The following is a 16,279-nucleotide window of genomic DNA, read 5'->3' as shown; positions in this document are numbered from 1 at the left end:
AAATTTATTTTATTGATTTCATTTTAAGTGTTGTTTAAGGGCTCTGTTATCCCCCATGTTTTTCCTGAGTTGGTTTACCTGTGGGTTTTACCCTCCCTCCAAACTGTCCCTCGTGCACTTCCCCACCCCTTGTTCCAGCTCTTTCCCTGCCTGTCAAGGCAACCCAGCCCCTTGGTTCCCAAACCTTTGGGCCAATCCCTGACTGCAACTCCCCTTTGGAATTCCCCTACTCCTGGGAGCCCCATTGGCCCTTGTGACCCATCCTCTCCACCCTCCTACCCCAATTGGCCCCAGACACTTGATGTAATCCCCTCACTCCTCTCCTGAGGATTCCCTATTGGTTCATTGTTTGCATCCACCCCATGACTTGTATGTGTACAAAACCCCTTGGGCAGTACAGCTAGGGGCTTTTCATCCTGTTCTCTTCGCCTGGACTAAACTGTTCCTTGTGGAACCTGAAGACGGGACGCCTCCTCCTTTCTCCTGTGCTTCGTCCCTGTCGTGGCTTGTGTCTGGCACTGGAGAGCAAGTGGCACTAAAGGCTCTGCCTCTGGTAAATCCCCATAGCGAGGCAGTTCCCGACTCCTGCCGTAGTGCCGGAGTTCTAAGAGCTAGCCCAGGTTCCAGCACTCACTTCACTAATGTACTGAATGCCCCTTCTTCAGTGCCTGCTCTGGTGCTCTGCCATCTCACACAGCAGAGTGTGATTCACATATTGCAGCCCAGAGTTAGGTTGTTGCAACATTGAAATGGGTGTGGTTGGCAGGATGGCTGGGCATAAATCACTACAGAACTAAAGCAAATGCGTGCACGGTCCCAGGCTGGACTTGAATAGGCACAGGAATTGTGGAAAGATGAGGACAAGATAGCAGACAACAATGGATAAATAGATATGATTCATGCTGACAAAATTGAAACAGTAATCAATATTGATAATTAATATTTGGAAATAAAAAACCAGTTAAAGGTGTCATGCCAAGCAAGAAAGGGAGAGGAGGGGTCCACCCCCAACCTTCTCCTGCAGATGTTCAGAACAGGAGGAAGCAAGAGATAAATATGACTAAATTTCGTTGGAAGAGAGGAGAATTTGGTTGGACACCAGGAAAATGTTTATTGTAGCAGGCACAGGGCCTGCACGGCCTCCCTGGCGATCAGAAGCCTGAGCTAGGAAATGCCAAAGAGTAGCATGACTAAGGCTTTAGAAACCCCTCTCTTCCGCCTTTCCGGACCCTGTTATCTCCCTGTATATCCATAGGTCACTTTTCCCCTGACCCTTACTATTGGACAGTTTTCAAAACCCCTGTAAGGTATAAAACCCCTAACTCTGCCCACTTCGGGAGAGAAGAGCTGTCACTGGACCCTTCGCGGAGACCCGAATAAAAGAACCCTGCGGAACCCATACAGCGCTTCTCCCTCTCTCTCTGCGTCTGCTGCGGCGGCGGTACCGACGGCACCAGGCAAGCTAAAAGAGCTGAAATCACTAAAGAGCTGACTGCAAATCACTATAGCCTGCCTGGGTTGCCTGAGCCCCCCGCTGAGCTATCCTGGCCCTCCGCTGAGCTATCCTGGCCGGCCGGCATTCCCCGCTGGGCTTCTGCCCTGAGGGTAATAGCCCAGCCATAGATGGTGCACCGAACATAGCGGACGCCCGAACAGCGAGGGGCCCCTGGGCCGACATCTGAACCGCCGTGATATCCTGGCCGCGGAACTGAATGCCGGACCTGGCATTTCAGAGGAGCAGCATTTCTTCGTGAAATTGTCACTGCCTCCGCGCCAGAAATCCTGGAAGGAGAAGCTCTCCGTTATAGAAGGACTCTTCTGGACAGGAGGTCAGCCGACCCGCACCCCGACACCTGAACACTTGTTCATGGAGGCTGATGAGCAGACGACCCCCAGCAGAACTTTGACCCACAACAGGCTGAAAAGTGTAAGTTTAACACAGCCTTTCTTGCGCACAAAATATTTTTCCTTGGGTCCTTTTTTTTTGGGTTTTTTTCTTTTTTTTTTCTCTTTTTTCTGCTGGCGGGAACTGAAAAATGGGATCAAAGCTTAGTACGTTTAAGCCATCCCAGAACGAGAGAGATTTATATTCCCTAATCCTAGAAATCCTATCTTCTAACAACTTTTCTTTTTCTAAAGGTAACCTTTCAAAAACTAACCTGAAAAAATTTATAAAGTGGATTCTCTGCCACTTCCCAGACACTAATACACAGACTATTACCTTAGACTCCTTTTGGGATACAATTGGGACCACGATATATAAGTTTCAAACTAACCAAGACTTTTCTGTAACCCGGTTTTTACCTATATTTCACGCTATCACTAAAGCTGTAGAAAAAACTAACAAAAAGATAGTAACTTCAGGGCTAACTTCTGTTGAACGAAAGGGGAAGTTCTTATCTGACTCAACAGAAGCGCCTATTTCAAATGCTAATCGAGGAGATAACACCCCCTCCACCATGGATTCCAGTACTCCTCTGGATCCAAGCGTCCTGCCATCTGCGCCGCAACCCCCCGACCCCAGGGCGCCCATGGCCCCTGCCCACCCCCTCTTCCCCCGTGCCTGCCCCTCGGGAGCCACACCCTGCACGCCTCCTTGCTCTGTGTTATCTCCGAGAGCATCTGCGCCAGTTCCCGCCAGGACCGACCCAAACCCCACCCCTCCCCCTGCTCCCCCCGACCCTACTGGGGCCCCCCCCACCCCCTTTGCCATCCCTCCTGCCCCTGCCACGCCCGCCCCCACTCCCTCCCCCACCCTCGCCCCCCCTGCTACCATCGTGTCTTTCCCTGCCCCCGGCATCATCCAGGCTGCGGCAGGGGATCAGCCTGCCTGCGTATCCGCGCCCCCCCCACCATCGCGCTTTCGCCTGCCGCCGGAATCGTGCCTGCCCGCGTATCGGCCCCAGACCCAAGCCACCCTGTATCCGCCGCACCCTCTTCCAGTCCCGCCGCCTCCTCCATCCCGCACCTCCCCTGCCCCCATACCCACGCTCCACAGCCCCCGGTCGGGACCCCCCAGACTTCCTTCAGTTCTGCCCCCCCTCCCCACGCCCCCCAGTCCTGTGCCTGCTGTATCACGCATTGCATGGCCACTCCAGCCCTGCTGCCTCCCTGTAGCCACGTTCTGCCATGTGCTGCCTTACACTCTCCACAGACACATGCACCTCTGCCAAATGTTGCTCCAGCCAGCCATAAGAAACATAAGGCAAGGCCTGATAGCTCTCACTTCTCGTCATCTGATGACAGCAGTGACAGCGATTCTGATTTGGAAATAGAATATGTTGATCCTTGGGCAATAATAAAAATGGAAGCCACACAGGCAGGGGAGTGGCAATTAGCTCAGAGAATTACTGCCTTTCCAGTAGATTATAAGAAGGGAAAAAGAGGAGGTGCCACTACTAGAAAGACATGGGAACCTATTACAAATAAAGAACTTGTGCAGTTAAGAAATACAGCCACAGAACATGGTAGAAGTTCACATATTTTTAGAAATTTCCTAGAGGCTACGTTCTCAGCATATGTTTTGGTACCCCACGATATTAAAAATATTGCCCAGTGCCTCCTTTCTCCCGCCGAGTACATGCTTTGGGAAAGGCATTGGAAAAAGCAATTAAAAACATTATCAGATAACTACACTGCAGATGCTGATAAGTCAAATTTTACACTCGAACAGCTGGCTGGTGAAGGGGATTTGCAAAAGCCCTCTGACCAAGCTGATACTTTACCTAAGGCAACATTACAAGACGTGGCTATAGCAGCAAAAACCTCCTTACTCCTTACCCCTGATGACCCTACCCCTACCCAATATTTTTCCACTATCAAACAAGGAATAGATGAAAGCTTTACCAAATATGTGGATAGAATTAAGGATGCTCTGGAAAAACAGATAGAGAGCACAGAGGCAAGAAAAGAACTGTTGTGTAAACTTGCCACGAGTAATTCAAATGAAAAATGTAAAGCAATTCTGAGAGCCTTACACTTAGACACAGAACCTACCATAGAGCAAATGCTGGAAAGCTGCACACGCCACTTGTCCACTGAAGATACAGTGGCCCAAGCAGTAACTAAGGGTGTTGCAGAAGGAGTTTCTAGTGCATATGCAGTAATAGCTTCTAAAGACCAGGTCCGCTGCTACTGAAATAAATGGGCAGGAGATCTTTCTCCTTTTTAATGCCTTTATTAAGAAGAATCAGCTCAGGTGGGGAGAAATCGACGGGTTGCGCCCTCGCCGCCGTTGCTCCCAGGCGTGGCACGAAGAAGGAGGATGATGCAGCTTTGTCCGCTGGTCTGCAGACAGAACTGGGGACTCTGTCCTCACGGGAGAGTCGTGGAGTCCTTGGTTTGTTTGTTTAAAAACCCGGGGGGTCTCTTTAGTCAGTTTCTTTTCAGGTTAGAGTGAGAAACAAAAAGGTCCAAGCAGGTACGGGACTATGCTCCCATCTTTAGACGTCACTTAAGTCACTTGCTGGCTGGTGATTTTAGGGGTTTTTCTTGTAAAAACTGTAAAACTGTAAAAACCCAAGGTGCACTGCATTTCTTATTTGCATACTGGCTCCGATGTCACTCCTATTTTCTTTACCTTGGAGGGGTCTGTCCTGGTGTCTTTTTTTGGCAAGTGGCCAGCATCAGGGAAACAATCAGTTAATCACCGGCCATTAACGGGTGATTAAGGGCTTTCCTTTGGCAGCACACCTAAAGAAGTCTGACCGGTTTGACTTGCTTTTTTTTAACTCTGAAACTAAAAAAAATACAATTTTCTATTCATAACAGCTCCCCCCTTTTTTTCTTTGATCAGGCTTAAGCTTAAGCTTGCATCAACTTATAATTTTTGGCTCATTAACATAGAATTTCCTATATTTTTTATATTGATTATACTTTTCCTCAGCACTGAGGTGATCATATTTACTAAACTTCATTACCCTTTTTGGTTTTTTCAGGTTAATTCCTTTAGAGATCCTTAAGTTATTCTGTACAGCAGATGTCACTATTTTTGTTAAACATGGAAATAAGAACAGACTAACAAGTGTGCCCACAGTGAAGGTTATAGTTTTCCAACTTTTTTTGAAAATCCATAGATTATCCCACCAACTGGAATCAAGTGTAAGAGTCCTTTGATTTCCTAAATATGCTAGTTTTTTTATTTCGTTTAAAGTGTTTCTAATGACTGCTACAATTAATTTGATTTGATAAACTACTGTTTTGGTTTGGTTGAGTTGGTCATTAATATGATTAAGAGCTAATGCGGTCTGATTAGATATTACTTCTAATTCTGATTGTAGCTTCAAAATTTTGTTTAACATATATTGTTTCTTCAGTTTTGTTTTTCTCAAATCCTCATATATAGGAACTCTTAAACTTGATCCAGATTCTTTGTGTAATATAAAGACAGTTTGTTTTAGAATTCTAATGATGCCACCACTAGACCAGCCTCTTGGCAATTCAGTGGATGTTGTGGTACCATTGGCCTTGCCTCTTGAGGATTTTACTGAGAAGAAGTCTCCAAGCTCTTTAGAGTCTCTTGCTCCTCTGGTTAAACCTCTCTTGATCTGTCCGTGCTAATTTGGTCTCTCCTAGGGGAGCACTCTGGAGAAGATTAACCTGGGGTCTTTGGTACTAAGTTGGGACGACTTAACCAGAATTACTTATTAACAATTTTTAACTTTTACAAATTTCTTAAAACACTTCAAGACATGTTATGATTCTAAACTTTTTTCTTATGCAGTTCATCAGTCTTTTTGAATGTCAATTTTAAGTCATTTGGTCCTTTTATAATAGTGTATTCAGCTGAATTAACTCCTGATGCGGTTGAATCCTGTCCTGAGTTAGAGTGTGAGGGTGGTGTGGAATCTGGTCCAATACCAGAGGGAGACACTGAAGAATTTTGTCCCATGCTCGGGGGTGGGACTGGTCCTTTAATTCTCGTGATGTGAGTCCAACCTTTTTCTCTGGTTCGCACAGCCGAATTAGTGATGAGGAGTACCTGAAAGGGGCCTTCAAATTTAGGCATTAATGGTCTATAATTCCAGGATTTTATTAAAACCCAATCTCCTGGGTTGATGTCATGTGCTTTTGTATCAAGAGGGGAGGTTTGGGGGAGGTATCCTCTCTTTCTAAGTCCTTCTAGGGTTCTTCCAATTACTTCTAAATATTTCCTTGTAGCTTCTTCTCCTTCCAGATAGTCTCCTGTGCTGTAGGGTGTTAACAAGAATGGCAATCCGAACATTATTTCATAGGGTGAAATCCCTATATCAGACCGGGGTCTTGTTCTGATGCGCAAGAGCGCTAGGGGCAAACACTTTAGCCAATTCATTTTTGAGAGTTTTGTTCATTTGCTCCACCCTCCCAGAACTCTAGGGGTGCTACGGAGCGTAATCTCCATTTTATTCCTGAAGCTTCAATTATAATTTGCAATGTTTGGGCCACAAAATGTGGACCTCGGTCTGAGTCTATGGTATTCACTATTCTATTCTGGTTCACTTTTTGGCAAGTTAAACACTCTTTTATAATTGTTTTTTGCTAGGTCATATACGCTTATGCACAGGTTATTCCTTAGGAAATAATCACATAGTCCTTGGACTCCCCAGTGGGTTAGTTTCTGTAGTTCTGTTAGCACCATCCCAGCAAGTGCTTTGTTTAGCAACACCCGTCCGTCAGATATTAACCACTCCCCCATATCCCTTGATGTAACTTTAAATTTCACAAAATATGAGTTCTTTTTTTCTTTTTCCCTTCTCGGGTGTGGTTTCTGCTTAAAAAAACTTTTACCAGATCTTCTGGTCTTAAAGCTGCTTCCTTTGCTATCTTGATCAGCTAGCAAAGATTTCACAACTTTAGGCTAAACAGTCTGAGGGGGGTCCAGTTGCTCCACAGTAATAGCAGCAGCTTTCACTCAAAGGGACTCGAGGCCTCTCCATGCCTCCTGCCCCTGACAGTACTGCCGTATCCTTGCCTGCTCCTGGTGGTGGACCCCCGCACTCTTTTGTGGCCTCGTACTGTAGGAAAGAGTTGTTTGCTCCCACACTTTCTCTGGCTATAGCAAGCATGATCTTAGCTTTGGCCTTCGCTTTTTCTTCTTCCCCCCTTAAATACACTTTCAATGCTTCCCTCAATAACTCGTTAATATCTTTTTCTTGCCAATCCTCTATCTTTTTCAGTTTTCTCCGTATATCAGGCCAAGATTTAGTAACAAATTGGACTTTTAGTAGCATTTCACCTTCGCTGGTGTCCAGGTCTGTTTTGGAGTACAATTGAAAGTTCCGCCTCAGGCGATTAAGCCAAGTGGCCGGAGTTTCATCTTTCTCCTGTATACCTTCAAATGCCAGTTTTGTATTAGTTCCTTTGGGAATTGATTCTCTTATCCCTCGAATTATCAAGGACCTGTACTCCATCATGGCCTTCCTCCCTTCCTCCTGGTTAGGATTCCAATTGGGATCCACTAGTGGCAATTTTTCTTCTCCTGATGGCACTTGGGGCCCTGGACGGTTATCTTTTTCCCAAACTCTTATGCTTGCGGCCCTAATCATTCGGGACTCTTCTGGGGAAAATAATATATTTAGCATTTGAGGGGTATTAGCATTAGCTTGGACTTGCTGTAGGCTAATGGCTGTACCTGGTGATAAGGGGTTACTAGATAAGGAGGAATTTGTGTCCCAGTTAGGAGGAGGTGGAGGGACTGCAGTAGGAGGGGGAGAAGAGCTTGGGTGCATATTAGGTGGAGTTGGAGAAGGGGTGGAGCATGCAGCAGGTGTAGTAGGTATTAGTGGTGGTGCCGAAGCAGCTAAAGGAGTCAAAGGGGGTGGTGAGGGAATGGCCCCCATGGCAGCCGGGAGAAGAACTGGATCTGCTATTTGAGGTGCTCGAAGGAGAGGGTTATAAGGTGGAGGGGCATCAGGAGGCAAGTAGTCTAGGGGGTCCCACCTTTTACCAATTTCTTTAATTCCAGCATCTCCTCTTTCATTCCCTTCTTTCTTGCTCTGCACTTTACAAATTTGCACTCCTTCATTCTTTATAGCATTCAACCAACAAGCTACATACAATAATTCCTCAGGATCAGTATCTCGAGCCGTCAGATAATTACTCAGCTGTTGACACATCCACTTGTCTTTCGTCCCACACCATGGCCATCCTCCTTGCACTTCTAATTCTGGCCACACTTCTGAACAGTAATGAATCATCTTAACTTTATCTAATCCTTCTGTGCCTTCTATAAAGTCCCATTTCTCTAATAGTTCACCTAGGGGACTGTGGGGAGGTATATTCTTCAATCTTTGGCCACTTTTTTTACTACCGCACCCTCCCATATTTTTCTGCCTCTAAACAAATCACAAAGATGTCTTTTTTTCTCTAAAGGAAATATTTAAGAAGTCTTAATTATTTAAGAAGTCTCGACCTCCTGCCAAAACTCCAATTTCACTGACCCTTTTCGTCAGGACTTTGTTAAGACCTTGGCCTTCTCTTGCCAAGACTCAACAAACAATCAAAATACAAAAAAACATCCTCGAGGTCCTGACCTCTGAGGTTTGCCTGACCTCCTTCGCCAGGACTTAGAGAGACCTTGGCCTCCTTTGCCAAGGCTCAAACAGTCAAACCTCGAAACCCTGGCTTCTGAGGGGTGCCTGACCTCCTTTGTCAGGGCCAAACTGCCTGATATCCTAAATCCTAACTTCCTTCGTTAGGACCTGTATCAGAGCCTTTGGGGTGCGTGCCACTCACAAAGTATTTCCTCCGCACGCCCGGAGGGCGGTCCTCTTTACCCCTCTGGAGGCGCCTCAATCACCAATTCCACTCGCTTTCCCCTGTTCCCGTCCGGCCCCCTCACGGGGGTGCGGAACCGCGGTACTGAGGGGTCCTCACTCGCTTCGAGGGCCCGAGCTGCCGGCCCTCGTCTCACTCACACACACTCGCTCGCCTCCCTCTCCCACCGCCGGATATTCTCACCAATCCGGCGCTGCTCCGTGTCACTGTCCCAAGCCGATCTTCTCTGGTCCCGATAGCCAGCTGTCCTGCAGGTCCAGGGTGGGCGGCCGTCCCAGTCCTGGTGTCCTCTTCAGGCGTGGCTATCCCGGACGAGACCCCAAGCTGAAATAAATGGGCAGGAGATCTTTCTCCTTTTTTAATGCCTTTAATAAGAAGAATCAGCTCAGGTGGGGAGCAATCGACGGGTTGCACCCACACCGCCGTTGCTCCCAGGCATGGCACGGAGAAGGAGGATGATGCAGCTTTGTCCGCTGGTCTGCAGACAGAACTGGGGACTCTGTCCTCACGGGAGAGTCGTGGAGTCCTTGACTTGTTTGTTTAACACTCCGGGATGTCTTCTTAATCAGTATCTTTTCAGGTTAGGATGAGAAACAAAAGGTCCAAGCAGGTACGGGACTATGCTCCCATTCTTAGACGTCACTTAAGTCACTTGCTGGCTCGTGATTTTAGGGGTTTTTCTTGTAAAAACTGTAAAACTGTAAAAACCCGGGGTGCAATGCATTTCTCATTTGCATGTTGTCTCTGGTGTCACTGCCCATTCTCTTTACCCTGGAGGGTTTCCCTTGGTATCTTTTTGGCAAAGGACCAACATCAGAGGAACAATAGTTAATCATCGGCCATTAACGGGTAATTAGAAACTTTTTCTTTGGCAGCGAAACCAAAGGAGTCTGACCCGGTCTGACTTGGTTTTTTTTTTTTTTTTTTTTTAAACTCTGAAACTTAAAAAAAATACAATTTTCTATTCATAACAAGAACGTCCTTGTGGACCTGGGCACGGGCAAGGCGAAGCTCATCGACTTCAGGTGCGGCACGATCCTCCAGGACATGTTCTACACCTAGATGTCAGGTGAGCCCAAAGCCGGGGCCCAGTCGGGCAGGGGAGGTTCCCCCTTTGCTGGCAGAGGGGGAACAGGGAGGGAGGGAGGGAGGGATGGAGGGGGAATACTCCTTCAGCCGGCTGCAGCCAAGTTGCTTTTTGGCGGGGCAGGGGCTGGCTGCTGTGGAACGGGAGCTGGCTGGCAGGGAGAGGGAGCAGCATCGCCTGATGAGCTGCACCTGCGTCCCATAGGAACGCCATAGGAGTCCCATAGGAGTGCAGCCCACCGGAGTGGATCCTCTTCAGCTGCTGCCATGGCCAGCCAGCCACCATCTGATCCCTGGGCATCCTGCTCCATGACCTGGTCTGCAGGCACTTTCATTTCTACAGCAATGAGGACATCGTCAGGGGCTAGCTCTTCTTTCCACCCTGGGTGTCTCAAGGCGAGGATGCACCTTCTTACAAACGGTGGCCCTTTTCTACAGGAAACAAAATTCAGCCCCCAGTGTTTCGAGGTCGGGTCAGAGGTGGAGTCTGGAGCTCCAAGAGCACGCAGAGTCCGAGTTACTAGACTGTTGATGTTTGCAATATTTAGAGGCTGCCTATATGCATGTACTCACAAAAGCTTTGCCTCCATCTGGATTAGCTCTCCTTCCTCTGAGCCCCACATGCAGCAGAGAGAAGGAGAATGGGGAAAATGGCACCGGCAATGATGATGACAGAAGAAAAAAAGAGGAGTTGAGTTCAGAGGAAAAAGGATGTAAGGTAAGGAGACCAAGCTAAGTCCTGTGTGGTAGATTTTTGGTTCATGTGCTGTAGGTGTAGCTCTGAGAACTTTTCTTGTGGTGTGGGCCCAGGGAAGCAGCTGGCCAAGGACGAGCTCACTGTGCTTCAAGCTGTGTCCAGAGGGAAGGGATGGCTGGTCCATGGGGACAGCAGCCCAGATCCCAGGCACACGATTGCCTTTGCAGCAGGGCCAGGACGTGCAGTTGTTTTGGGTTTGCTCTGGCATACAGGAGGAGGCAGATGAACAACAGCTTTGGTAGACAGAATGTCCAATTAAAGGTTTGGGAACTTGATTTCAGCCTTGCAGAGAAAGGGCCCAATGTATACAGGAACTGACCCTTTCAGTGTACTTTGAACAGGTCCTGATTTGGCTCTCTAGCTGGGCCAGAAATGATGGGATACTAAGCATGGATGTGCATCTGCCCCTGCTGCCTCCTCCCCCATTCCTGGCCCTGGCATGGGGGCCCTGGAGCAAGTTGGGCAGGCAGAGACCTTGCAGAGAGCAGCAGGGCAGGGAGCTCTGCTGAACTCCCTAAATGGCAGTAAGGCTGAGATGATGGATGTGTGGGAGCTGGAGAGCAGCGAGCATCCCGAGAGCTCAGCAGCAGCATCTGGGCTCCAAGGCTGCTGGGGAAGTGTAGGAGGGAAGGGCAGCAGCAGCAGAAATGAGAGGCTTGAGACAAACAGGTTTGGACATGCTGCAGAATGGTTTTGTGGGGATTTGGCTGGAGATCAGCACTGGCTGTGAGACACCTTAGGGGCAGGGAGAGAACAGTGATCTAAACCCACTTCCATGGCATCCAAAAGGCCAGGGGACGCAGTGGCACCCCAGAACACCTTGATGTCAAACGTATGGATGCCAGCTGGGAATGCAGCCACACTTGCAGAGCAGTGAGCAGGAGGTGAGCACAGAACTCATCTAGGTAGAGAACTTTTGACTAGACAGGTTCTTTTGGATCCATTGTCCCCCAGACATGTCAATGTGTGGCCCTGTTGTCATGACAAGTCAAAAACAGCAGCACAAGTGACACAAAGAAAACATGGCAAAAGAGGAAGAGGAGAGGCCCAGCAAGGAAGGGATGTGGTGAGACACTGGCACATCAAGTGAGCTGCACTCCCATAATCTCCAGGCTAGGAGATCCTGGTCTCATATTCTCCTTTGGTTTATATAAATTTTATTTATTTTTTTAGTTTTTTAAAATCATCAAAATAAAATATATACAATTAAAATATCTCATCAAAATTTAAATATACAATCAAACACATTTATTCAAAACTATCAGAACACAGATACATCCGTAACTATGAAGCCTAAACCTATTCCAAAATCCTAACTCCTATTGCGGATAATCCTATTCTTGATGAATCCTAACCTGGGTGAATCCTATTCTTGATGAATCCTAATCTGGATGAATCCTATAGTTGATGAATCCTATTCTTGATGAATGCTCTTCTTGGTGAATCCTCTTCTTGATAATCCTAAAGCCTAAATCCTAACTTGAAATATTCTTTGGACAGTCGGCAGCTTCTTCCTGATCTTGGAGAAAGGGCGCTTCTGGACTGCAGGCAAGGACTTTCCTGGTAAGGGAATAGTGGAAATGTCCAGAGAAAACTTCTTGGAAAGACTGTAGCCGGTCGTATCTGTGGAGACACAAAGTTTAACAGAGCCTGGAATGCAAACCTAAAGCATCTGAAGCTCCGTATTTCATGGAACAGATTCCTTGGAAGCTTCTAAACAGCTGCACAGGGAAACCTGCTCCTGCTGGCTGCAACTTGAAGCAGGCCAGTTCGAAAACCCTGCCCCACTTCCACAGAGCTGCCACAGGAGCAGCCTGGCCTCTGGGCTGCCCTGGGACAGCAGGGAGCCCAGAGCCCTGTGCTCTCCAGCCATGGCTCAGCTGCACATGCACCCTGCTGCTGCTTTCCCTGCCCCACAGCTGAGCAGCCCTACAGCTCCACGGGGCACTGCCAGCAGCACAGCTCATTGCAGGTGCACATGCAGGACACAATGTGCACAGCCATTGTGTAATTCAAGCCAGTGTTCCCTGCCAATGTGCACAGCTTCTCTGGGCTGCCACAAGACCCTTCCTCCCAACAGAGAGTGGCCCAGCTCCCACCTCACCTCTGTGTGAGGCAGATCCATGCTTGGTCTTCACCTTGTCCTCAGTCTGCAGTTGCTTCAGTCTGATTCATGCTTAGTCTTCACCTTTTCCTCAGTCTGGGTTCACTTGAGGCTGATCCATACTTCATCTTCACCTTGTCATCAGTCTGCAGTTGCTTCAGGCCCCCCATGTCATGACTAGGAGGGGCAATGCTGATAACAGAGTGGGGGCAGATGCACAACAGAGTGGGGGCAGATGCACACCCTTCCTTAGTATTTTGTCATTTCTGGCACAGCTGAAAAGTCACGTCTGGTGGTGTCCAGCTCAGAAATTTGTCCGCTTTCTGGAGAACATCAAACCTTCACCAGCCCAGAAGGCTGTTGAGGTTTTCCTGCACGTGTGGAGGTGTGCTGTCAGCAAACTTAATGATCTGGCTGCCCAGTGCCTCGCAGAGGGCACAGGCCAGCTTGGTGACCACAGCGCAGACGTTGGCGCTTCGCACAGGCAGCGCCTTGTTCTCCAGGCAGGACCAGAGCACGGGCAGGGCGTAGCGCTCGACCGCTTCAGGGCTCCTGGCATGAGCCCATTCCACAAGCACTGCCGGGAGAGAGACACAGCTGCTTACCCACCAGCCTCCATGCAAACAGGGATCTACCTCTGCTCTTGCTTCTTGGAAGCCTCTCGGGCCAAGATCAGTGAAACAGCACACACAGCCCCACGACCCAGAAATGGGCAAAGCCGCTGATCATCCTTGAAACACAACCACCAGCCCCTCGGGACTAATATCTCCAACCAGAGCTTTGTACCTGTGGCAGACTTTGTACCTTTACTAAATTATTGCACAATTTCTTTCTGTATGAACAATGAATGAAACGTCAAATTGCCTACTATTTCCATTAACAAGTTGTCTAAACCCACGTAGAAGATTTGGAATTGCACCCTAGAGAGACAATTGAGAGATTTCTAATAAAAGCAATGATTCCATTTTTGTAACTTTGATGTCAAGGGCCAAAAGTCTAATCTGGCTCTCCCCTTTGCTCCGTGGCCCACAGCAAAGGGCAGTATTAGAACACACTTCAAAACTCCAGCCCACCAGAGATGGCTGCTACTTGACAGCTGGATGAGAACCACCAGAGACTAGCTGGTGTCTTTGGTGGAATGCTTTTGTGGCTTCCAACAAAGAGCTGTTTCAAACCTCAGGGTGTCTTGGAGAATTACCCAGACCCATTGCCCTGGCATTTGCCCTGGCACTTGAACATCTCCACATTATAATGGCATTTCCCCTCCCAATGTTAATAGCATTTCTTCTTACAACGTGCACTGAAATAGGGGCATAGAGAGAGAAAAAGGCTACACAGGGGACTGAAATTTAGCCAAAACACGAGGGTTTTCTCACATTGCCTCTGGAATCTGCTCTCTGCTCATTTTCTGAACTGAACTATATCAAACACAGACAAAACGTGACTACCAACAGGCTCCTTGCATGGCAGATTTGGCTGAAAGATCAAAACCTGAAATGCTCAGGAGACCGGTCTTGTTTCCTGATCAGGCAAACTGTTATGTAGTAGCCATTTACTATTCTGTGGTGGAAGAAACTTCATTTCCTCTATGCTGTTAATCCACCAGCAGTCAAAAACACTGAAAGAGCTCCTGAAAGTACCCAAAACCAATTTGGCTAAGCAGGAAAAGGGTTATGGTACCCATTCAAAAACTGGACTTCATTTGAGTTTAAATGCAATTAAAGACATTGGCCACTATGGAACTTGAGAAGGGCCCCAGTGAGAGCTCAGCACCTCCTGATGTGGAGGAGCTACTCTACTGTCTGTTCACTGGCATTCCCTGTAAATACTCCCTCGGAGACCTCTTGGCTTAGGAGGGGAGGCCGTACCTGTGATACGCTCCGTGACATCCAGCAGAGCTTGGCCACTCAGTCGTCTCCATTGGTGGCAGAGCTCTTTCATCAGTGATACTTCATCTACAAGTGAAACACACGTTTCTGTTCACTCTTCTGAGGGCATAGAAGAGAGGACAGTGGCGAGGGAAAGGACAGAGGCAACCCCATTTTATACAATAAAGTCCATTTCTGCTGATTTTTGAATCCTTTTCTTCTTTCCTTCCAGCCTACTTGTCGGTGTTTAAAACACCAAAAGAAAAGCTCTCCTTTTACATTTGTAAATCCAAAGTTGTCCGCTCCACCAGGAGCTATGTTAAAACATTTCACATCAGGGTCCTCGAGAGTTCAGTCACTTGGAAGCAATGAAAAGGTTCTGCATCCCAGAGCCAAAAGGAAGAAGCCCATACTTGGGACACAGAAAGGCACTGAGTCAGGCAGTCCATGACTTCACAGAGCAGCTGAGGTGGAGAAAGTGGAAACTCCCCTTGAAGACCTGCCTCTTCAACACTCCATTGTTCAGCCATATTCCCCCAGTGTAGCATTTTCAGACCTGACATCAATCTGTGTGGCAGAATAATTTACAGCTGCCCTTGCCTCTGTAGGTATTTGCCATTTCCTTCTTGTCCCATGCAAAACAACGTGTGGAACAAGGCATCATTGACAGATGGATTTTGACCCATGTGTTATAAAGAAATGAACTTGATGAATCCTATGGTCCCCTTTGAAAAAAGAAGACAAAGAAGAAAGGTGGAAAATGGGCAGCTACTGCCTATAATGTAGAGCCTTCCAGGTGGCTGCTGTGCAGAAGCTCTGATGGGCCAGTGTCCCTTCATGCCTACAGCAAAGCTGTTCATTTGGCAAGTCAGACGGGGCCCAAGCAAACTCCAGAACCCCTTTGCCTCTGAATTGCAGCAAAGCTGTAGTCCAGGACTTGCTCTTCAGACCAGCAGCACAGAGCCAAGGGCTCCTGGGACTGTTGGGAAATGCTGCTGCACATTCCAGCCAGTTGGGGATGGTGCATAAGGACTGCACCTGCACAGCTTCTGGTGGGTGTCAGCTGGAGCATTCCACAGACAGCAACAGCTACCAAGGCACTCAGCGTTCTCTTGTGTCGAAGAGACAGACACACAGGTGAGGAGAGTCCATGCCAGGGCTCAGCCTTACCTAAATGCACAACAGATTGGTCCAGAGCCGTCATAGCTGCAGCATGAACCCCGGGATCCTTTGAGTTTAGGTTCTTTGTTATGCCTTCAACCAAACGGATCATCAATGGGTTCATGGCATCCTGCAGGAGTCCTATGATTTCTGCCAGCGCCTCCAGCGCCTTCTGTTTCACTTTCTTATGTGTGTCACAGATTCTCAGGCCAAAATAATCAAAAATCTGTGAAGAGGACAAACAACATGAAAGCTTGATTAAAATGACCTTTTTTGAAGAGGCGATGTAGAAATGAGCACTCAGGAATCTAAAAGATGAAAGTGATCCTTTCTGTCAGGTCAGCCCTTGCTTGCACATTTTCACTGTTTTCCTGTGGGCCACTCACTGGAATGGTTGCACAACCTCATGCTGCTTGAAAGATTTTCATCTGTTTTTAAGAGGTTTGGGTGGGGACAGAAAAGTTCCTATGGTGTTTCTCTCCACCTATAAATCATTAAATCAATTCCATTTATTAATTCAAAAGACTACCTTTGCTTTACAAGTATGGA

General features: G+C 47.7%; 1 protein-coding gene and 1 long non-coding RNA gene across 6 annotated transcripts in view; one reads left to right on the top strand and one right to left on the bottom strand.

Annotated features, from left to right (window-relative positions):
- The first annotated feature begins 828 nt into the window (after positions 1-828).
- Positions 829-12,284, top strand: LOC135293225 (uncharacterized). The gene is made up of 3 exons (XR_010355334.1): positions 829-1,927; positions 9,730-9,823; positions 10,440-12,284. It is a non-coding gene; the product is annotated as an uncharacterized LOC135293225 (long non-coding RNA).
- Positions 11,823-16,279, bottom strand: part of LOC135293224 (TOG array regulator of axonemal microtubules protein 2-like) — a 30,002-nt gene continuing 25,545 nt past the window's right edge. For all 5 annotated transcript variants that reach the window (XM_064407219.1, XM_064407220.1, XM_064407221.1 and 2 more), the window contains 4 exons: positions 15,740-15,956; positions 14,570-14,656; positions 12,702-13,278; positions 11,823-12,220 (listed from right to left, as the gene is read on the bottom strand). In XM_064407219.1, the coding sequence (XP_064263289.1) occupies positions 13,043-13,278; positions 14,570-14,656; positions 15,740-15,956 (540 nt within the window). In that variant the 3' untranslated portion in view covers positions 11,823-12,220; positions 12,702-13,042. The remainder of the gene's footprint in view (positions 12,221-12,701; positions 13,279-14,569; positions 14,657-15,739; positions 15,957-16,279) is intronic.

The sequence above is a fragment of the Passer domesticus genome, unplaced genomic scaffold (assembly GCF_036417665.1).
Source record: "Passer domesticus isolate bPasDom1 unplaced genomic scaffold, bPasDom1.hap1 HAP1_SCAFFOLD_89, whole genome shotgun sequence".
NCBI classification, from domain to species: Eukaryota; Metazoa; Chordata; class Aves; order Passeriformes; family Passeridae; genus Passer; species Passer domesticus.
Note: the sequence above shows the minus strand (reverse complement) of the source record. Positions and strands in the feature narration are given on the sequence as shown.